At 40.0% G+C, this 23,504-nt stretch overlaps 1 protein-coding gene across 4 annotated transcripts in view; it reads right to left on the bottom strand.

Moving 5' to 3' along the window:
* Window positions 1-449: 449 nt before the first annotated feature.
* The window catches only part of cadm2a (cell adhesion molecule 2a), a 254,049-nt gene continuing 230,994 nt past the window's right edge, over window positions 450-23,504 (bottom strand). For 2 of the 4 annotated variants that reach the window (XM_074611343.1, XM_074611344.1), the window contains 3 exons: window positions 20,765-20,878; window positions 3,956-4,078; window positions 450-1,522 (listed from right to left, as the gene is read on the bottom strand). In XM_074611343.1, the coding sequence (XP_074467444.1) occupies window positions 1,404-1,522; window positions 3,956-4,078; window positions 20,765-20,878 (356 nt within the window). In that variant the 3' untranslated portion in view covers window positions 450-1,403. The remainder of the gene's footprint in view (window positions 1,523-3,955; window positions 4,079-20,764; window positions 20,879-23,504) is intronic. The other 2 variants (XM_074611346.1, XM_074611345.1) reach the window with 1 other exon arrangement.

Genomic DNA, 23,504 nt, shown 5'->3' with positions numbered 1-23,504 from the left:
TATTTATGAGCCAGTAAATTAACAGAAGTGTGAATAAAAAAACACTGCAGAACGCTGCCTGGACCTCAAGCTTATATACAAGAGGTAACAAATGTAAGGTAATAAAAATTACATTACTGAAATTCAACACTAAATTTCATATCCATACTGTAACTGTGTACCTATTTTATTAACTCCTAATGGTTCATTTTACATTTCACAGGGTCCTTAAGCCTTAAAATGATGCCAATGTGACATAAACAAAACAGTTCAAAGTGAAAAGCTAAACTCAATACAATTTATACAGCTTTTAGAGAGAGGAGATCGATTCTTTCTGTACACCTGGACCCTTTATGTGAATCACAAACTACTGTAAGCTGTCAGGAGGACAGTGAAGGTGTTGGTGTTTCACTAAACTGCAGCCTGAACTGTGCAGGAATATACAGACAGAAGTACATAGGGACAGCAGATTTAGCAAATGGTTTTATACACTTGGTTGAGTTTATTTGATGGAATGCTTCATCTAGCATCTGTGTGTATTCTCTGCTCTAAACAATACCACACTACCCTTTATTACCCCTACCCCTAATAATGAAAATCATATTATACACTTATCTGACAAACCTTGCTACAGTGTTACACAAAACCTTCTTCTTATCTTACAAGGGTCAACTGTTTAATTACAAGTCTATTTAGAGGGGATGGGGTTGGGGGGAGGTGGATCTAAAAGTACCATATTCAGTGTGATAGACATGTATAAGGCGTAAACAGCAAAGATCTTCATTGAAATAAAAAAAAAGAAGAAAAAAGACTCAATGCATAATCAAAAGCTGTGAGCTAAGCAATGAAATGATGGTCCAGTTAACCCATCTACAAAGCATTTACATTGCTACTGACAGACGATACATGAAGGCATTGACAGAAGTTCAATGGCGTCTGTATTTTTAGGCACCGTGTTGATGTGAGATATGATATGTGTTTGTGGACGTGTGCGAAACAAAGGTGTTTTTGTGTGTTCGGGTGTCTGCTTGGAGGGGGGGAAACAGAGAAGAAGATGAAGAAGGGCCCATGTAAGAAGAAGAAGCAGTCATGGTAGATATACAGACTTCCAGGCATTCATGTCAAAGATGAGGGAAAATATGAGAGAGGGAACGACTTCGGTAAGCTGCCTGTGAAAACCGGCTGCCAAAAAAAGAACGAAATAAAGGACAAGATGTAAATGATAGACAAAAGGCAATAATAGGAAAACAGCTGGGGAACTTCTCCGTCTGTGGACTGCCTGCGGGTTCCTTGTTGACACGGCAAGGGCAGTGGTCAGAGGTGGAGAAGAAAAGGGGGAGACAGAGAGAGAGAAGAAGAAGAGATACAGAGATTGAAAGAGGGGGGAAAGGGGAAGGAGAGAGCTGCACAGCTCCCTCTGCAGTCTAAATGAAGTACTCTTTCTTTTCTTCTGCGTGTGCATGGTTGCCCTCAGCGTTGATGATAGCTGTATCGGCGTCGGGCGCGTCGTCCGCCCCTTTGGCCTCGTTTGTCAAGTACGTTCCTGAGGAAGCGAAAAACAAACCGATATCAGGGAAAACAAATACAGAGCAGCCCTGCGTGGTGTTTTGCCGCCTGGGGCGAGAAACACATCTGAAGACAACATCAGTAATGCTACATAATTCATACACATAATGATGAGAGGCTGGGATAGTACAGGATATGCAAATACAGCAGGGAGTGAGTGTGTAAAACCCTGAATCAACAAACAACTCCATTGTTCTCAATGATGGCAGTCGAGGCTTAAAGCTGGACGTCCAAATAATGGGATGCAGAACTCAATTTTGTAGCATCAGTGTTGGAAAATAATCATTAACTATGAACCCTAGGCCTTTTAGCTCTCTTTAGCCGAATATTACCCAGGTATACCATATATTGTTATTTTCAAAATAAATTGGGCTTTTTAAAAAGGTCATCAATTTGCATGAGAGTTGTACTATACATGTTTTTATACCATTTTGAATCTAAAAAAATAAAAGTGAAATTTAGAGTTGTTTGAGTTTTTTGTCTATATGACCACAGGCTTCAACAGAAATATCTGCATATGAATGTATAGAGGAGAGGGTCAGTGTTTCAGAAATATAAGCCTACACTCAAAATAATATACTGTTTGAACATATTAATGTATTTTTGACATTCTTCTTGTTATTCTTTGTCTTACTTATTTTTTAACAGATACAAAAGTTTCCAGTTTCCATAATGCTTTGTTGGGTGTAAACTGGAAGTATAATGTCGCCATGGTATCAGTGACTTACGCTGTGGACTATAACTTGAGCCCTATTTTTTTTTGTCTGTTAGTTTACATTTTGTCAAACTGGCACCATTAAAAGTATGCCGAATCAGATATTAGCCATTTTTGTTTGCACCCTACCGATGGATGTACTGACAACCATCACAGGATTACACTGATACTTAAAAAAACTTATAAATGTGATGATTCTCAGGCAAGTTCTGGAGTTATAAGGAGTACTTTTTTCTATGACTTATAAGCAGACATATGGACATCAGAAATAATGACATCCCCAGAAGGTGTGAACTTTCACTGAATCTAACAATATGTGTATCATGTCTATGTGTTCAGATTTGACCGAGTTATGACTCTGAGAACAAGGTATGCAATTTTTGACACAAAATGCAGCAATCAGTGGCAAGGGGTTAAAATTATATTATGTAATAGCGCTATCTCTCTCCCCAATATAATATTAACATTCAAAATAAATACAATGACATTTCTTGATTGTTTTTAGAAAAAAAATAGAACGGATAATAACCCAATGAGTCCTGTGTATGCACTTGTGGCATCGTACTGTGACCATCAATGCTTCCTATATTTGCAAGACTTAAGACTTAACTTTGGTATTTTTCAAGCTGGACCATATTTTTCCCATGTTTGTGTGTGTCTTGGTGACTAATGGGGACAACAAATTCTGAAATTGGTCCAGTATTGGGGGATAATGCTGTAACTGGCAGCCGCACAACGAGCTGCGATAGCTGAGAGAGTATAAGTGCTTGTCTTTGACACTGACATACTCAGATTGTTATTATAAGTATCTGACAACATTATGGAAAGGACCCTACAGAGAAATGAAACGTTGTTCTTTACCTTTCACTTGGTCTGTTTGTTATTGTGTTAAAATCCCGCTCAAGGAGAAGTCTTGTGAAATCTGAAAACACTTTTTACAGCATTCTTCCTCTGTGGGCATAGGGTCACAGCAACACAGGAACAGCACCAGTCTCCTGAGCTTCGTGGCCTTGCAGCAGCTGACTCACCCTCCTCTGCCTGCTGCCCCTCTCGCTCTCTCCTCGTCCACTCTTCAATTTGTAAAAGCTCCTCGTCCATATACTCTGGCTCAAATAAATACGGGCGGCCATCAAATTCATAGACCTCATCCACATGGTTGAAATCATCTAAATATTCAGCCATGACTCTGGAAATCTTTTAGATAACACTAAGCTACGCTTTCATAGCTCTTTCTTTACTCCAACACAACAATCTCTGCCCGACTGGCACTCGCGTTTCCACCGTTGTCTTCCGGCAACACGTCAACTCGCGAGATTTCAGAACGAGACTTCTCCTTGAGCGAGACACTTTCCATGATGTCAGACACTTATAAAAACAATCTGAGCCTGTTATGGCAAAAACAAACACTTTTAGTGGACGTAAATGATGGTGCCAGCTTGCCCCAATAGGATTACATTGCAGCCTCAATACTGGACCAATTTCAGAAATTGTTGTCCCTATTAGTCAGTTAGACACAAACACATAATACAATCAAAGTTACTCTTTAAGCCTTCAGTCTTAGTCCTCCACTGGTATGTCGCACACCTGTAACTTGGGAATTGTGGAGGGACTTTGATGTCTAATGGGACAAGTAGGACATGCTCCACTTGTTCCATGAGCCTTGAGAGACTCAGGTCTGGTCCACTGTGGTTTTACCTTTATGCCTGGCCAGGTATCTTCCCAGAACAATGATTAAACACAAGGTGACAAAGACCACCACAGCCACCACTCCTCCGATCAAGGCATGGTCAGTGCCGTGCTGCCCCAGAGCGTTGGGATCTGAGGAGAGATAGAGGGAGAAACAAAGAGAGCAGATGAAGGCGCCGCTTGGTGAGGTGAGGGAGTGAGGGCAGAGGAACAGCAAAAGACAGACAATACAGAACAGAGCAAGGAGGAAAAAGAAGATTATTTCCACCTCGTTCCTGCTCTAATGAGCTGCTGTCATTCCCCTCTCCTTTCATATCATGCAGTCAGAGCAGAGCTGCCGAGCTCTCTGAGAATAATAAAATGGAGAGAGAGAGAGGAAGAGAGACGGACACCGCGTTGACACAAAGAGCAGCTACAGGCAGACACACATTCGCCCTGAAAAATGAAGGAAAAAAAAGAAGTGAATAATTCAGGATCACCCCCACGGTGCCGCAGGAGTCCCCAACATGCAAACCAGGGCGGCGGTGGAAGAGTAGTACACAGTAAATAAATCATCACACGGAGAATAAAAAGGAGAGATCAATCTTTTTCTGTGTCTCGGCGAGGAAGGATTGTTGTTAGGAAAATTAATTTGGTGTTAGAGAGTTTGCTACAGGTCCCCAGCTGTTGGAAAAGCAGTGGAAATGATAGCAGAGTCATGAAAGAGTGAAGATGAGCCTGTTCACACCTCATGCAAAAACCCATCAAAGGTTTCCTTTGATTTAGTAAAAATAGCTTATTTCCTTTATTCACCTCGGCTTCCCTTTTTCCACAAAGTCTAGCTTGCAGGTTATTTAAGTTAAGAGTGAGGATGTGACACTGACGGTGTCCACTGTTGGCAAATGAAAAAGAGTTGACAGTGACAGCAGTGGGGGAGATTGGTAATGGAATAGCCTGTATTATTCATTTCGGTCCATGACACCTGAGAAATTAGCACTCATCTCATTATCCTCCTCCGAGTGCCAGGGCATGCCATATACCACCCTGTCACTCTCTGTGTGTATGGGGGCTTATGATAGGTAGAATATGGCAATGTCAGAGCAGGGTAAGCAGTGATAGAAGAGCGGTTTAGACACACAGCACACGTTGTATTATTGACACTGTTCCTCTTCAGTATTTTCCTTTTCTTTCTGTGTCCGCCCATGTGGCCAAATTGAACAGCTGGCTTGCTCTCGCTCCATAACTCTCCATGGTCTGAGTGACCAGGCCGTCACACTTCACCGCCTCCCAGTGGACAAACGCACACTCGTGCCGACGCGCGCGCTCATACACACAAGACGTGCGTGGCGTGGTTTCGCTGTGCCGCTGTTCTGCTTGGTCGGTGGAGCAGAGAGTAGAGGAATGTTCCCCTGGCACGGCCCAGCAGGGCGAGGACTCGGGCGTTTAGTTACACACATGGTTGTGTCTCTTCACCTCTATCCGTCAGGAGGATGTGTTTTTTTTTAACCAGCATACACACTCACTGTCCTACTGCTTGCGCTTTAGTCCGGCTGTTACAACCCAGCCCGGGCACAAACAAGATATGACAGTCGTATGTCTGCTTATACAGTCTGGCCACACAATATGCTGATGTCATGTCCAAGAGGTTGGGCTGTAAGTCAAACCCCCTGGACACTTTCAGAACGTATTGTCTGATCCTGCTGCTACTGCATCACTTCTTTAAAAAGGAATAGGCCTACTCCACTAAAAATCTCTCTTCTCAGTAGAGTGTTGAAAGATCGCTCCTTCAGGGAGGAAAGCCACTGAAGTCACTTTGTATACACTCTAGGGCTGACCCAAATGCTTTATCGACCTCCAAATCAGTATTTGAATGCTTTTTTTTTTTACTTCAGTAAGTAATAAACATTATTCATATTCAACATTAACTATTATTAGTTATTCTCACATGGATATTGCTGTTTGTTCTGTGTACAGTAGTGCAATATTTCTCACCGAAGCTTCAAAGCCCAGAAAAATTGTATTCGTGACAGCCTTAATGCACTCACAGTTTCTCCACCGCATTGCTAAACACTACTTATTTTAACTGCCAGAATTATGTTTTACATTATTTTATATGTTTGTTTACATAATATTATGTATGCAATTTCTTTTCTTGGATATTGGATTGTTTTTATTAACACATAGGAACTATGTTTAAGTCTTATGTTGTGCAGGGACACATTTAGTTGTGGCAATTTCCTTGTAAAAGACATGGGAAGCAGCAAAAGATTTTATTCTCCACTCAAAGATTTAAGTTTAAGATGATTGTATTGCCCGTATTTTTGAAGAAACGGTGTTCAAGTGGACTCTCGGTTCCCTCTCGGTTGTGTGCAGCCAGCGTGGTATGCTTATTTTGTGTTTTGTTTCGTAGCGCATATTTACCGTAACATGTCTACAGTTTGTGTGTGATGCGAATGTAATTATTTTGTACATTGTCGTGTATTTTTCAACAGTTTGACAGTGGATTTGATGACGATGATGTTGACCGTGGTGCAATTAAGAGATGAATAAATCCATCAGTAACAGAAGAACCACGGTGTCGTATATATTTCCTGGAGGGAGTGATACTTATGATTGATGCTCTTGCCTCTTCATAGCTCCAAAGCATCACCAGAAGTAGCAAATGTAGTGATTTACTGGGAAAGTAGCAATTTTTGAGCATAATTATCAATGACTGGAAAGCTGATTATGCTGCAGTATTGCTTTGAGAAGTTTCTATGGATGTTTTGATGCTTTATGATGCCATCCAAGTCTGCTTACAGGTCTTTGGGTGTACTGTGTGTGTGAGAGAGCCTTACTTAGTAACAAAAATGTTGAAATGCTCCTTTAATTATGTTACTGACTACGTCACAGCCAAAAGTTCTCAGTTAAGGTTAATCAGTCTGTGGAGCAAGACGTTTTTTTGACCGATGTGCCAAGTTGTGTACACAGTAAATCTTGAAACTTTATTTTTTTCCGATTTCTCTCATGATTAATTTTGTGTCAAGCTTATTGCCAATACACAGACTGTAACAGTAGTAGTAATGTGGATTACTGGACAGAGAGAAGAATGCTGCTACAAAAGTATAAAGCCTTTTGTTGCTCCAGATAGAGCTGCACAAAGTCTGATAAATCGCCTCAAGTGATGTCACTCAAGTCAGCGTCGGTTAAGGTCAAAGACTTGTGGAATGTGGGGGTGTGGAGTTTGAAAGAAGTGAGCTATACCAGACCTCTGTAGCTCGCAGCTCAAGGCTACATTAGCCGTTTCTAGCATAACACACCGGACTCTCCAACTGAACTGTCAGCCGTCGAGTTGCATTATGGGTAATGTAGGCGTCAGGTGTTAGGAAGAAGAATGTTGAATAAAATGAATAAAAATGACGGCATCTCTGGTTCTGCTGCATCAATTTTGACCTTATTTTTTAAGACTGTCCATCATGAAGACTCCATCATGAGTCTGACATTGTTATAGGAGTGCAATGCTAAATCGATTAAGACATCTTTCAAGCCAACCGGGTGGTGAGTATTTGAGACAGAAGGGTCAATTTTCCATGTAGTATTCCATTAACTTGATACTCACGAAGCAACAGAAGCCGGTGGCGTGAATTCATCAAAACTTACAACGTGTAAATACTTTAAATGTGAGTGCCGTCGAAACACGGTTCATCTATTGCAATCTTATGTATTCTGTTCTAGTCCACTACTGCTCATGGAAGGAGAAAAATACAGCAAGAGCGTATAAAGACACACTGAGAAAGGAAATGAAAAAATTGATGGACAGGAAAAGGCTGAAATTTCAGTTGGAGCACGACGGACGTGGAAAGAAGACAAGGAGTGAGAGGGATCTAGAGGGGAGGGTTATACATTTTTATGGGTCCAGAACACATTATCTTTTAATAAGGGCACATACATTCTTCTCTGTGCGATTTAATATGAGAGCGTGGCAGAGCAAACTCCTCTTTTAATATTTATAACGCTCTCCTTGTCGCCTGGCCTTGTGAGTTGGGCTTGTTTAATAAATTAAAGGGGTTCATGGCTTCTGTGAGCCACTGCTTGGCCCGGACTGAACCAAAAGTGTTGCTCTTAAACTGCCCCACTAACTCCTCATCTGATGTGTTCCACTGATGCTGCGTCCATATGGGGTCACTGTGGAAGGATATGTGATAGTGATACTGTGTGGGTTTTCAAGAGGATGTGTGAAGGCTGGAAATGGAAACATGGAGTCATATTATTTGATCAGATTAAATTACATTAATCATATAATGACGTTTCCGGAAGGAATGACAAGTATATCAAAATAAAAGCATGTGATTTAGCTTGCTGTTCATTACTGAAATGTGACAAAACTTAACAATCGTTAGTCTCATATCGGTTCTAAAAAGGTGGTATACGGACTTGGAAATTATGTGCAAAGGAACATTATTAGTTCAAGTGAAAGCTCAAATATTCTATCAACGACTCAGCTGGGGAGAAGTGATGAGTCTACAAGAAAAAACCTGCCGACCTCCTTCAATCAGGTCATCACTTCCATTTTTACCAGCCTTGATCTGACCTTACTTTCTACAAAATCATACATTAAGTGGCGAACTCTAGTGTCTTCATCCCTGCATAAAAATGTGAAAGGGAAATCTATTAAATATCTAAGAAGAAGGGAGGCTGACTGGAGTGGCTGAGCAGTTTGAGTACCAAAAGGTTCGACTTGGTCGGTTTGATTAGTTGCAGATGATACAAAGAAATCTAAATCTGTATTAAGAATATACCAGTAAAAGTTGTCTATATTTGTTCTTTCTTCACAAGACAGCTTCAGCAAAGTATACAACAATTTCCTTTACACTCAAAACTGGCGAGGGTAGTATGTATCTAGCACTAAGCTAGTTTACACTATCTTAGATAGAGCTGCTGCTTTGCCAAACCAACAGATAACAAACAGGCGAGGGCTCTTTATGTGGGCAGCCAATGGTGCATCACTTTGTCAAGGAATGCTTGTTAAATGGGCAACTTACTGTATGTCAGTACGTAGCATGTGTCCTTATCTCATTCTTCAAACACCATATTGACTGTGAATGTCTGCACAACTTCACAGGAGATGTTTGCCATTCTGTGAAGCATTGTTACAGCATCTCTCGGGTCTGATACTATACCATCCTCTGCACTGCCTTTCATCTAAAGTCATCTTTTAAATTAACAATCTCAACTGATCAGACGCAGCGTCCTTGACTCGTATCCGCATGCAACTCAGCCTTTGCATACTGTAGCTTAACATACATCTCTCTCCCTCTCTCGTCCCCCTTGGTTATTACATTTGTTAATATTAAAATTCTTTCTCATCCCCTACAGGCATCTTTTTTCTTTTTCTTTTGGATTACACTTTTTCCTCTCTATCTTAGCTAGACATAGCTCTGTGAAGCAATGGTTTCAGTTGCTCTGATCAATAAAGCAGCAGCTAGCTTAAGCATGGGCTTACAGAGCTGCAGTGTCCTTGTGTCTGCGGTGTGGGTCAGGGAATCTTTGAATGTGTGTGTGAGCACATCGTTTAAGTTTTGTAGTCGTTTCTTTACGAGATAATCGACCTTATGCAGCAACATTCTCTTAAATTTCTCTTTTGCTTTCTCTTAATTTTCTGTTAAGAGAAAAAAAATAAGAGAAGTCAACTCCAGGTGCACCAAACGTTCTTAACCATCCAAATCTGCTCTTACTCATGTGTGCTGAATGATGAATCAAATATGATCATAAATTAGAGGTGTGTGGCCAAATTGTTTATTATTAGCATAGGTAACACCCCTAAACACTATATAAGGACAGGTATTAGCATAGGTAACACCATCTAAACACTATATAAGGCTACTTACTTAATAAATCAATAATTTGACACAAAAACGGTCCACCAGACATCAGAACTGCGTCTATAGCAATAGTCTGTTATACATGGCAGCGGTCTGCAATAAAGAAATAACTGTACATAGAACGCCGTGATTGACCAATCAGAATTGAGCATTCAATAAAGCTGTGTAATAAATACACTTAAAGAAAGAAAAAAATTTGATTTTCCAGACCATACTGGCATTACAGGAAAATTGAAAAGCATCGAAGAGCAGTATGTAAACCATTAATCATCAAAGAGTTTTTATAGTCTTAAATGGGATCAATGGACCAATATTATATATTTAGCCCACACATTTAATAATCCAATCATTATAATTACTCTAGAACATATAATAATCTAAATTTTATTATATGATATTCATTAAAAAAAATGTAGGTTTATTTTCTTGCGTTGGACAAACAATTTGTGGACTATGTAATCCAGATGTTTTTTTCTTATCTTGGTGAGAGCGCTCTTGACCACTCGTAACATTTTCTCTTTCCCAAGAGAAGAGAGAAAAATAAGACAACACTGGTGAATCCCAGAAACCAATGGGTACTAACAAGGTGAGAACAAATCGTGGATATGAACAAACATAGGAGGACATTTGTTCTCATATCTCTTCCTGCATGAGGCCGAGTGACTATTCAATAAGACAGTCTGATATCAGAAATAAACTGAGACCAAAAATATATAAACCCCCCACCCCCCAAATAAATAAAACCTTTAACCTTGCACATTACATCATTTAGTGTGAAACATAAACACTTAATACTCTGCATCAACTCTGCTGCAGTGATGGTAAGTTAAAGTTGGAGACACAAAAGAAAGAAGTGCCTGCAAACAGAGAGAAAGTAAAGGAGGGAAAGTGGTGAAAAGTGCCTGCAGACTTCACTTGTTCGATGAGTCAATTATGCCCAACTTTTTGGCTGAGACTGGAAATTCACCAATCTGCATCTAATGCTGGCTCTACTGCCAAGATGAAAGAGTCCCTGGAGGCTGTACTGTAGCAGAGGCCCAGAGACACATGTGCATACACTCCTGAATGCATGCACCCATGCATGAGAGGGAGTCAGAAAGACCGAGAAGAGGAGACGTTACCGAGACACGTATGTGTGTGTGTTTGTGTGTGTCCTGAACATTATTGCTTGCTGGGTCAGAGTGGATTAATTAGATTCTGAAAACAAATTACTTCTGCTAATCATTCAATAAAGCCCACACGTGGACTTGGACACTATCTTGAATATTCAACAACCTCCTTCTCTCTTCTCAGAACGAAAAGAAATTGTGGTCAGCAGGGTAACAGCATGAAGTTATAAGCAAAGCAAGATAATTAATCATACAAATTCATTAAGTTGCATGCAAGAATCTATCTATCAAAGCAGCTCTATGTTCGGCAAAATCCATAACCTCTTCAACAGCAGCAATGAAATACCTCAAAGGAAGAGGCACATCAATGTTACACCTGTGGTAACTTAATCCTGGATATATTGCTGCTGCTTTTTCAGATACATAAACTGCATTATGCTGCTGGTTACTTTGGAAGAATTGCATTGTGGGAGCCAACAGCAGAAGCACTAGCCCACACAGAAATGAGTGATCTTGGAGGAAGCAAGTCGCCACCACAAGCCCAACAATCCCCGCGAGGGAGACAAGCGGAGAAAAATGAATAAAAGACTAAATAAAACTTCATGTCAACAAATGAAAATTAGACTACCTAGACTGTGTGCGTGCATGCATGTGTGTGTGCATGTGAGTGCCTCTTGAAGATTGCTGAATGTGTCCCCTGCCATTGAGATTTAATGAATAGAAGGGCTATTACAAGTAATTCATAACACTAGCCCCAGGATCTAATGATTGCTCTTTTTCCGTTCTACACTTTGTTCCAAATTGTTGCTATAATTCTTCCCCAAAGCGAGCTAATGTGACAGGCCATCAATAATAATTGCCCAGCAATAAGTGGAAAGACCTTTGCATTATGTTTTAATTTCTCCTGTGCTCCTCAGCTTTATGGTGGAAAGGGTGGAGAGTGGGAGAGAAAATGGAGAGAAGACGGTGCGCACTGTTCGATATTTAACCATTTCACCCCCTCAGGGGTGTCGCAAACCGAACCTAGCCTTTCCGGTTTAAACACATCAACCAACCAGCTGCCCTGGACACTTGCCCTCAACAATATATGTCTTTTGCTCATCATATGGCCTAACCTGGTCCCCCCATTTAAAACAAGATCAATAGCAATGGAATAAAGCAGTTGCGAATCCCTCCAAGGAATGAAAATCATCCCCTCCCTAACTGAATTTTCACAAAAGGTTTTTCCTCAGTCAAAAGCAGCTTGAACAGGTGAATGTGGGGTTAAATACATAAAACATTACCTGTGGAGTACAACCTGCCCCTTTAATACCTCAATAATTCGTAATAGTGACTGAAATTTCAAGTCTGCCTAAATTTGAAGAGCATATTATTAAAGGAATTTGAGTTATCTGTCTCATCATTTCTAGTTCATTTTTTCCTCTGCTGCAAGTTTTCTTATGAACTCAACTTTTTTTTTGCCTTTTTTTTTTTAAGATGTGAAAGAAGTGCATTTTGGTAGAGGTAGATTTCAAAATGGATAGCTAGTATTAGATATTTATTAGATATTTGATGTTGTCATCACAGTTTTGATTGTTGTATGACCTTCCACATGTGCTGTAGCTTGTGTTTAGCAGCATCTCCTGTTCCTTTCTGACCTGAATGAGAGTTGAAAAACATTCGGACCAAATGATATGCATGCTAATCCACTTGAAGTATTTGTAAAAATGGATTCAGTTGGTTGTTTATTTCCAATGTTGATTCTTAAAAACGAGAGGGTTTATCGAAGGTATATAGCCGTCGAGCATTTTGAATCAGAAACAGTGCTTGAAGTGGAAAAAAGAAGTGCCAGTACTCCCCTTATTTGCATGTTGGCGTGTGTACTGGCCGGTCCTCCCCCAAGGAATTTTGTGCAATGTTACATCATTTTGGAACATTATTATTACAATAGATAATGCCCAAAAAGCTTAAAGACAAAACTTGCAGGGGAAACCCTACTATTATGAATCGGCCAGAGAATCCGATATGGAGAGGGCAGGTATCTGTGAGTACCGCCCCACTTCGAGCACTGATCAGAAACACTGAACACTTGATGAAATAATTCCCAACAGTTTCCTCCTCTTATTGCTCATTTAGACGGCACCTCTGACTGAGACAAATGAACAGCTTCCAGCTATATTTTACTTTGCTGATGGATATGCTTAACATACAACATCACATTACACAAAGGATGTGTGCTCCCCTGCCACTGCTTTCAACTCTCAAATATCTTGAAAACAGGTAAAACAAAAACAAAAAATGTCATGTTATTTATGGCAGAAGTTTGATTTTCAGACCATTAGAAGGAAGTTATCAGGTGAAGTCATTACTGTTGCGTAAAAAACAAGAAGCCAATGTAAGATCAGTGGCTCAATGTGTGAGCAGTCTCACCATAGATCAGCTGGCTCAAGCCTCACGAGGCCAAACAGGATAAGAGTGGTTCTGTTTTCATGTCTTACTATTCATATGCAGCTTTTCGGCCAGCGCTCACTTGAAAAGGGAGAAATCCTAAGACTAATCCTGACTTTTGAACCCTGACCAATCCCTTGCCTCTGCTCTTGAATTCTCCTCCTAGTGTGTAGTCGCTGTTATCAACTTCAAGGGAGGAGAGATCCTTTGTATTTCGCTTTAGAGTACCATCCATAAAAACCATGATGGTTATGAATTACTATGGTAACCTCCACTGTTCCCCACTTACAGTTAAAGCCTCAGACAGCATCCAGCTCTCATCAATTTAAGACAATTTAGAAATATCTTACATGTTATAGTATACACTTTGATTAAGAGTCTCAAGGTTGTTGGTGCATTTCTTTACTTCTATCTTCTGTTCCTTTCAGGGAACAACTAATGGACCAAAGAAAAGAGAACTTTTACTCTGCAAGGAGGTAGACGGGTATTATTTTAGTTTTTCTGTCCTCTCCACAGGCAGAGACACTAGGCATGAATAATTGCTGTCTCCTCTGCAGTGGGGCCCTTTTTCTGCGGCAATATCAGGCTACAGGGGCTGGGGTTGGCCACACGAATGCTGATTATGAGAAGTGAATAGTAAATATTTGAAACACCAAAGAAACCCTTGTGCGTGATTCAACCTTTCAGCTCCGCAAGGTCAAAGCTAATTTGCAAGCCATGAAAAAGCATTTGGCAAATTTTAGAGAGCTCAGTGGTGGTGGGGAGAGAGAATGTGTGTGTGTGTGTGTGTGAGTGTGTGTTCGTGGAAGGGAGGGGTCTGATGACATTGCATAGACCTCTGATACTTAGCGAAAGAGTTATTATAGCCATTAAGGCTGGCTGGGCCATTGAAGCAGTGTGTGTGTTGGGCATACCTGCCAGCACTTCATTAATAAAGTGAATCACAGACTGCAGTTATGCATCAGTCCTGGCATTATACAGTACGGATGAAAAACAGAGGAATCTCTCACATACCTTTACACTAGCTACACCCCAAAGGTCGATAACAGTTAGTATTAAAGGCATGGGTTACTGTCAAATTTACATTTCCCATTAGAACTGCTGAGTCTACACTATGAAATATTTAGTCACTAATATTCCTGCAAGGATGAATAAACGCTGTATTCGCCACTAATACTTACTGTCACTAAGTCAACAAAAGCAGACATATAAAAAAAAACTATTATTGCAAAACCATACTGTAAAAATAATGTCACATTTCATATCCCACAAGCACATTTTTGTAAATACAGAATATTAAATCCTATAACTACTGAGAGGAGAACAACTCATTGCTATGTACAGAGAGAAAAAAGTTGTTTTCAGTCATGCAAATACTGTTTCTGTCTCACTGTTTGACTGTGGGGGATGAAATGTTGTTGGTGAATTAAAGGCAATTTTTTTTGGCATACCTGGAAATGTGAAAAGCACAAAAACAACACTTATTGCATCTGGGTTTCAATCTGTCAGGTTTTTCCTGGTCAAAAAGCAACCAACTGGTAATATATGAGTAATATTTATTAGGGGTATAAGAAGATATCAATACATTTGAGTATCGCAATATTACTATTTTGTGATACTGTATCGATTCTCAAATACATTGTATTGATTATTAATTAATAGATTACATGCACAGATTTGTGGCAGACAGTGACTCAGATTGCACAAAAAGTAGTGCTATGATGTTGGATGTTACTGTAACAGGGACTGTGATAAATGCAAATGCAGATCCCACTGTTTTGATTGCATTGAAAAAGTAATTTTTTTTACTCAGTATATATGCATATGGTGGTGTGTTTTTTATACTATGACATATTTTACTAAAATATTATTATTATGATTTAAAAAATCTAGGGCTGTCAAAGTTAACGCGATAATAACGTGTTAACGCAAATTCGCTTTAATGCCACTAATTTCTTTAATGCATTAACGCTACTTGCAATTTTTTGTCTGTCTTTACAGACATGCCCACTTTATGATAATCACATGCAGTTTGGGGCAAGTCATAGTCAAGCCAGCACACTGACAGCTGTTGTTGCCTGTTGGGCTTGAGTATGCCATGTTATGATTTGAGCATATTTTGTTATGCTAAATGCAGTACCTGTGAGGGTTTCTGGACAATATTTGTCATTGTTTTGTGTTGTTATTTGATTTACAATAATAAACATATACATACATTTGCATAAAGCAAGCATATTTGCCCACTCCCATGTTGATACAAGTATTAAATACTTGACAAATCTCCCTTAAAGGTAAATTTTGAACAGACACAAAATGTGCAATTAATTTGCAATTAATCACGGTTAACTATGTTCAATCAGGCAGAAATCGAAATATATCGCCTTGCTTACAGTATTGCAATATACTGAATCATGACCCCTGTATCGTGATGCATAGCCCATCGTAACGTCAGATTCTTGCCAATACACAGCCCTATTATTTACTATAATTAATATTAAGGTTATTTTATACTGGATTAATATAATATTCAGACAGATCCTGTATGTGCAGGCCATTTTGATTACTTTCCAGGTTTTTTAGCCTGGGAAAATAATATTAATGGAGTTGACAGGGTTCAGCTGGGAAAAAGTGATCACCCATTCAATGAAAACCAATAAACTGCATCTAGAGTTCAACCTCTGACAAGATCCTGTACTACTGCTTTCTATTTTTTTTATTTCTTTTTACCACCAACTGCTTATCTCTTCTCTGCCCAAACAGTTTCTTGTTGGAGGAAGCCTCAGCCTTAGTTGTGGTGATCATGTGCTGTTTGGAAAAATCCAATGTGCTGTTGAATGGCAAGAGAGGAAAGATGCAAGACTAGTATAAAAGAGAAAGTTGCACCTGGAAGAGCTCATCAGGTTTATAATATGCTAATATAATCTGCATATAGGCTGTCGTGCCGAACCTACACCGTGTATTTCATCTGCACAGGAAGACAACTTTATTAAAAAGACAAAACGTCATGGGGCTGGTACAGCTCCACAGTTGTTTGCTTTCATCCAGAGCCTGTGAAAAGACCTGGTAATAAATCAAGTAGACACATGAAAGCAGATAGTGTAGTATCCTGTGACTGGGGACGCAGTGAAGGAGTCTGATATTTAGATTCCCCGAAGATACACTAAGAGGCTCGGCTTCTCTTGTGTCTCTGCACTACACAAACAGACATCAGAGAAGAATAGAGACATGCTGATGAGGAATATCCAACAACGTGTGGAAGCCTGTTATCTAAAAGGGTCTTCAGAGAGATGTGAGGGTAGAAGAGAAGAAGCTGGCGAGAGGAAAGTGAAACAAAAGCTTCGATAGAAAGCAAAGCAGCCGAGGAAAGGTAGAAGGGGAGTCGAGCCTCATGAAGGACTTTAAAGATGGTAATTTGGAGAAAGCAGCAGTGATGAGAGGAAATTATTCTGAGAGAATGTGTCTGTGAAGCACCATGAAGTTGAGAGGGAGCAAAATAAAGCAGTGACGAGGTAAACTCTGCTACATCTATAGATAACGGACACATGAATGAAAATGAATGAAGCTGTTTGAGAGAACTGCAGGAAAAATGCAGAGAATTTAAGACAAAGAGAAGTGTGTAGAGTTTTTCATATTAATATTGTTCAATTTGAATTATATTTGAGGTTGAATGTTTATATTTTGTGAGAAAATATAGTGTTAAATATGTGATGAAATTGAAAAAAATTATAATTTTAAGTTATAAATATATATTAGAAATTGTTAGTTTACACAATCATCTTTTAACATACTTATACCAACCTTTAGGAACCAAGGTTAAGATGATATGTGAATGAACTCCTTTGCATACAGCCTATCACAGCACATTAGTTTTAAATTGACATGTCACTCAAAAACTTTGATTGACATATCACTCTACTGTAGGAGACATGGTGCTATGTCAGCGTTATTGTTGCAGTGCCGCAGTACGCAATGAGAAAAAATCACTAGACAAACTGCAACTCAACCAAACAATTGTAATTTTTCTTTCTTATGTCTTTGTCCAACTGTACAAACCTTCAAGTGTGCCACACTTGATCGGGATATTTCACCACTTCCCGTCCAGCTGCTAAGAAAACTAAAGTTGAGTCAAACAAAGAGAGCCTAGCTCTGTTGCCTTTCACAGGTCAGTGATGCCAAAACATCCTTTTCCCCAGCCACGTCCTCCAGCTCCTCCTGAAGGATTCTGAGGCTCTCAAAAGCCAGGTGGGATATGTAATCCCTGCGGCAGTCTGCCCCAGTGTCTCCTCCTAGTTGGTTTTACTCTTGAGTCTCCATGGAGAGGCTTCCAGTAGGCATCTTGGTCAGATGCCCAAACCAACTCAGCTGGCTCTTTTAAATGCAGAGCCAGGATGCTGGAACATCTCCAGACGGGGACATCTTGATCAGATTCTTCAATGAACTCAACTGACTGTAATTAATACAAACTACAAAGAGGAATCATGTCAGCCATTTGACTACCCAAAACTAGTGATAAAGTCACGATCAAGACCAGAGTGTATCGAGACTGAGACAAGACCAAGACTTTGAGGGGTTGAGACCAAGTCAAGACCAAGACCAAGGCAGGGCGAGACCGAGTCAAGACCAAGACCGTATACCATGAGAAATGTCCTGATAAAATAATCAAAAGGCATAGCAATTTTCCTTTGTTTTCTATGAGCAATCACAATAATGATGTTAACAAATAAATCAAACAATACACAGGTGATTTAGTGTTGTCCCCACAGTTGTAGTCTTGATTGGTCTTGAAATAAAATCCAGAGTCATCTTTGGCCCTGTTCACACCTGGTATTAACATGCGTCCTCAGTGATCCGATCACAAGTGGACAGCTTTAAGTACGTCTGTTCACACCTGGCATTAGAATGCGTCTCCACATGCGTCTTCAGTGGCCACTTGTGATCCGATCTCACTTCCCCGCCCCATATGCAAATAAACACGTAGTAAAAACACGGCTAGTTCTGCTAAAAGAATGTGGTCATATGTGGCCCAGACCACCTCTGAATGTTGTGTGAAAGATCCGATCTCAATGCGTCCTTGATGCGTCTTGACTGGTTCACACCTGTACTTAAAGCTGTCCACTTGTGATCGGATCACTGAGGACGCATGTTAATACCAGGTGTGAACAGGGCCTTTGTCCGAAACCGAGACAAGATCGAACAACAATGTGGTCGATTCCAAGACAAGACCTTCAAAAAGTGGTCTTGAGAGCGGTCTTGAAACCAAAACCGATCTCAAGCACTACAACACTGGTTGGGACAAAGACAAACTAGTACACCAAAAGCAGCATAAGAGGACAACAGAACTACATTTGAGTATGAGCTTTGAGTATACAAGACTGGGTTGCTCATAACAACGGCCCAAGCACTTATATTCCTGTAGTACCACCCAACAAGACATCAAGGGAGACACTGACATAAGTCTTTTTGAAACCCATGCGTGTCCATACATGATCGGATGTATAAACTGCCATGAACCCTGCAGAGTCCTTGCAAAGGTAAAGAGCTAGTACAATGGTCAACAACCTCAACAAAATCTGCATTGCTCCTCCTAAATCTGAGGTTTGACAATCGTCTAGGGCTGTCTTGAATACCATTTTTGGAGTTTTCGAAGCTTCAGTAAGAAATAGTCCTTATTGCATGTGCTACTTGTGATTTTGAGGGTGATGCATATTAAAAAAAATCTATAAATAAAACGATGCATTCAAATTCTGATTTGAACGTTGATTACCATGGCAACGAAGCATTTGGGTCAACCTTACAATCGTCCGGCGTCTTCATTCCAGCACATTGGCACAAGCACACTTGGAAAACCCTTCCCGTCCTGTTTTTAAAAAAAATGGGAGCCACCACCCTCCATCTGCTACTCCATAGATTCTGTCCCCAACCTCCAAGCAACATTGAAGGGATATGTCAACCAAAACAGCAAGAGAATATTCAGAAATTTTACCACCTCAGGATAAATTTCATCCATCTGGCACTTTATCACTGCGGGGCTTTTTGACCCCCTCGGTGACCTACACCAGAAGGAAGGGCAAGGCTTTCCATATATCTTTCAACTCTGCCTCCACTGTGTTGGCAGCATTCTCAAGTTGCCTCAAATTGTTCATTTTATCACTCAGGTCAGCAGTATTTCTCCCCCGGTGAGAACATATTTCTGGAGACCACTAGCGGCTTCTTGGGTTTCTGCCATGACAGGCATCAGTGACCTTCTGGCTACAACTTGGAGCAGTTGCCTACACAATGGGTCACTCAAATACCAAGTCCCCTACCAATATTCCTCTAGAGGGAAACTGGATGTAGCTGGTATCCCTCCATGTTCTACAATAGTTTCAGCTTCTTTCAGTTTTTGTAGCACAGGGCCAACATACCAAGATCTCCACCTGATTGGCAACACACCAACCTAATCTCGTGGGCCATTATCGTGGGGTTTGTGAGCTAAGAGATCTTTTTGCCATGACAAGATGTCCCAGATTTGGTGAGACATTAACATTATTATGGAGATTTTGGTGTCCAGAAGAAATGCTTTATGTGGATGGAATTAGTGCTGCAGGATAGAGATGATTTAATTTATACTGCACATCAGTGATTTTAAATCCATAGACATCAACTCTCTGAATGTAATCAGCCTCTGCAGGAATGACAGGTGCTTGAAATTTGAGAAAACCTCAGTATGTTATGCCTCCCCAGCATTTCTTTTTTCATATTTTATATTATAATGCTTTAAGGTTTATATAAACAGAATTCATGCTTCTCCGAAATAGATTCTCCAAGAGCACCAAACAGCAGTAAGATGTCCGTGCGGTGGCTAATGTGTTAACTCTCTGAAAAAGAGCTTTTCAAGTCAGAATTCTCAGAGCTTGAACACAGCATTAGGAGTCATGATGAGACATCTCCAGTGGCCAGACATTTTCAGTTGGACATGACATTTGCTTCTTTGAGGTTTCGGGGCACAGAAGTACTGAAGTCTTTGAAATGCCAAGGGGACAGTGGATGGGGTATTTGAAGAGCTAGACTCTTTCTGAATACAATGAATGTCTTAGATACTTAGGCAATCTGAATAATGTCCATAATGTAAAAAACACAAAACGGGTACATTTCAATGGACATGTATGTCATTGTCCACCATGCACGGTTTATGTTTACAGTCCTAAAGGTGTGAAAAGAAAAAATAAAGGTAGACAGGGAAGAATTTTGTCCAAGGAAGCACATTTATCATCGGATATTTTGCAGTTTTCAGTGCCTCCATGTCGCAGTGTGTCCACACGAGGCAGGAACACAGACACTGCAGGCGGTGAAATAGCCGAGAGAGAAGTAACAGGACAGAGGAGACATGAAAGTAAGAGGGAAGCGGGAATATTCAGTAGCATGCTCAGGGGGCGGTGGAGATGCGTGGGGTGGTACTGTACCTCTGTTGCCAGTGACTGTGGGGTCTGAGGCGTGGGAGCCTAATAGAGCGGTAGGATCTGGAGGGATGGGATGTAGGGGGGGAGTGGTGGATGGAGGCAGGGTTGTGGGGACGTCTGGTGGAGGGGACAGACAGACACATATATACAAAAACAATACAACAAAAAAAAAAAATGAATTCACATGGGGGCAGTTAGATACTTTAAAAGAGCACCACAAAAATCATGGTCAAAATATTATACAATGATGGGAAACGAAAAAGGGCATAATTATGACAAAATTCAAAGCATAAACAAGATTGTTGAAAACACACATAATCAGATATTGTTGATGCAAAGTGATGCACTACACGGCATACATTAAATACATACCATACCTTTTTGTGGCCTCTTATATGATTGACTTAAAATGATTTTCTTTGAGTCAATGTTCACGAGTGATATGTCAACCCTGTCTCACACAAAATTACATTCCATACAACTAAACTGCATAACCAAATCCTGTTTTGAGGGAAATGTATTTTTTTTCTCTGATTAGGGTTGCAGTTTTAAACAGTTTTAAACACGTGATTAACGTTGTAAAAATCAAAATGCAACAAAGGTACTTAGTTTGGTTCAGGCAACAAAACTACTTGGTTAGGTTTACTAAAAAAAACATTGTGGTTTGGCTTAAAATGACTGACATTGAAACAAAACGAAAACGCAACAAAACTACTTAGTTAGGTTCAGGCAACAAAACCACTGGGTAAGGCTTGGTAAAAAAAACATAATGGTTTGGATTAAAATTACTAAAAAAACAAACGAAAACGCATTAAATGACTACGTTTCACACGGACACCGGTCTCGTGGGGGGAAAGTTTGGTGTTTGTAGGACTCCTCTGCCTCCCCTCCCACCTGCCAGTAGTGGACTTTCTTGCTTATTATACCTGTTATTATTCAATAACGATGTACTACGTCACTCAGCAGACTTACAAAGGTATTTGTGATATGTAAAAGACAAACACAATCCGTGACAAAATAAATTTCCTTCCAAACGTAATTGAGAATGCAATTTAGTTGTATGGGAACAACATTTTTAGGAGACAGGAGTGGTATTTATTTAGGTACTTTTGTGTAATACTTGTTTAGCATATACCATATAGAGCATCAAGGAAAACACAGGAGAATATCTTGGCTATACTCAGACTTTTTTCTGCACGAGTAGCCTGTGGGTATATCTTGGGTAAAGTGCAACATCTAAAAAAGACTTTATTATGCACTTTGCAAGTTGACATCTTCACATTATGTTAGAGTCCCAATCCTCCATATTTTCCGCGTCATTATGATTTAATATGCTTTGTCTTTGAATGTGAGGGTCATTTTCTGTAGCGAGAGAACAGGATTAACCTTGAATCTGCTAATGTTGGCGGTCAGGATAGATCCTGCACTAGGAACCTCTTTGCACCAAATGAAGAAAGTCATTTGACAAATGATCTGTGCCAATTATCCATGTTTGCAAGGATGATTTCCGGAGCCAAGCCATCATTACCACGCTCTATTTTTGACTTTTCACCACAGGATAACGGTAAAAAGCGCTTCACCCAAGGAGTGATTGTTTCTCACTGTCACATGCTAAAGCAACAGGAAAAATGGGACTGTAAAAATGTGTGACAAAGTTAATGAGGTTACACCACCACCGTGGCTTTTATTTTTGTGTCGCTCTGCTTTTTATGGTGAGCTTGAGGCTTTTAATTGGCTGTGGTACTCTTTCTCAGGGGCAACTGTCCTGCGTGTCTCTGTGACATTTCAGCCTTAGCGTGAATCACTAAGCAGCTAAGTGCATGTCTTCGGGAAAGAGGGTAGAGAACGTCTCCTCGTTGCAGGGGAACCATTAAAAAGGTATTTTCAAAGAATTATGGCGGCAATTGTGAAAGGCTAAAAGGTGCGCTAATCACTAATGAAGGGTAGGAACAGACTGGGTGCCATTTCAAAAGAACAGGTAATGAATAGGACTCTTTGACCCTCCCATACCCCATTGCCTTTTCCATGGCGTAGAATTTGTCAGTTTAATAACATCACTGTCATTAAGTGCATTGGTTATTCTTGTTGTTACATTCAGCTGGCATTTGAAGGAATTGTTAGGGGCACCGCGGTATGTGGGACACTCATTAAACCTCCCCAAACTATTCACTGGCAATTAGGTAAGGGGTTATTGGGGCAGTAAAGGAAGTGCAAAATTAAACTTTTAAGGTTTAAGTAATAAAAGGCTTCTGATATACCTATCTGAGTGGACCGATACATTATTAAAAGAGATAATAACATCTCTTTTACCTTAGCTGATCCTAATCAATATGCTGCACAGAGGTGTATAAGCTATGACCTTTTTTCACTTTGGTAATCAGATTCAGACATGGGTATTGGGTAAATATAAAAATATAGTGTGACGACAGCATTGCTAATTAAGAGAAGTCAAGTTTGGGTTGTATAACATAATTTACCATGTCCTTACTTTCAATTTACCCATTTTAATTTACTCAGCAGACACGACTAAGCGCTGCAAGCTGAAGATCCAGTTGTAAGCCATGGAAATACCTTTCATTTAGAAGATGATATTATATTTATATGACATTTACATATAGTCTGATTGTATAGAAGTCTATGAGAAAATGACCCTACTTCTCAATTGATTGATTTCCTCAGTAAACACTGTAAACATGAGTTTATGGTCTCAATTGCTAGTTTCAAGTCTTCTTCAATACAGCAT

This window comes from Sebastes fasciatus, chromosome 16 (assembly GCF_043250625.1).
Source record: "Sebastes fasciatus isolate fSebFas1 chromosome 16, fSebFas1.pri, whole genome shotgun sequence".
Classification (NCBI taxonomy): domain Eukaryota; kingdom Metazoa; phylum Chordata; class Actinopteri; order Perciformes; family Sebastidae; genus Sebastes; species Sebastes fasciatus.
The sequence above is the reverse complement of the archived record's forward strand: the minus strand, read 5'-3'. Positions and strand labels throughout refer to the sequence as shown.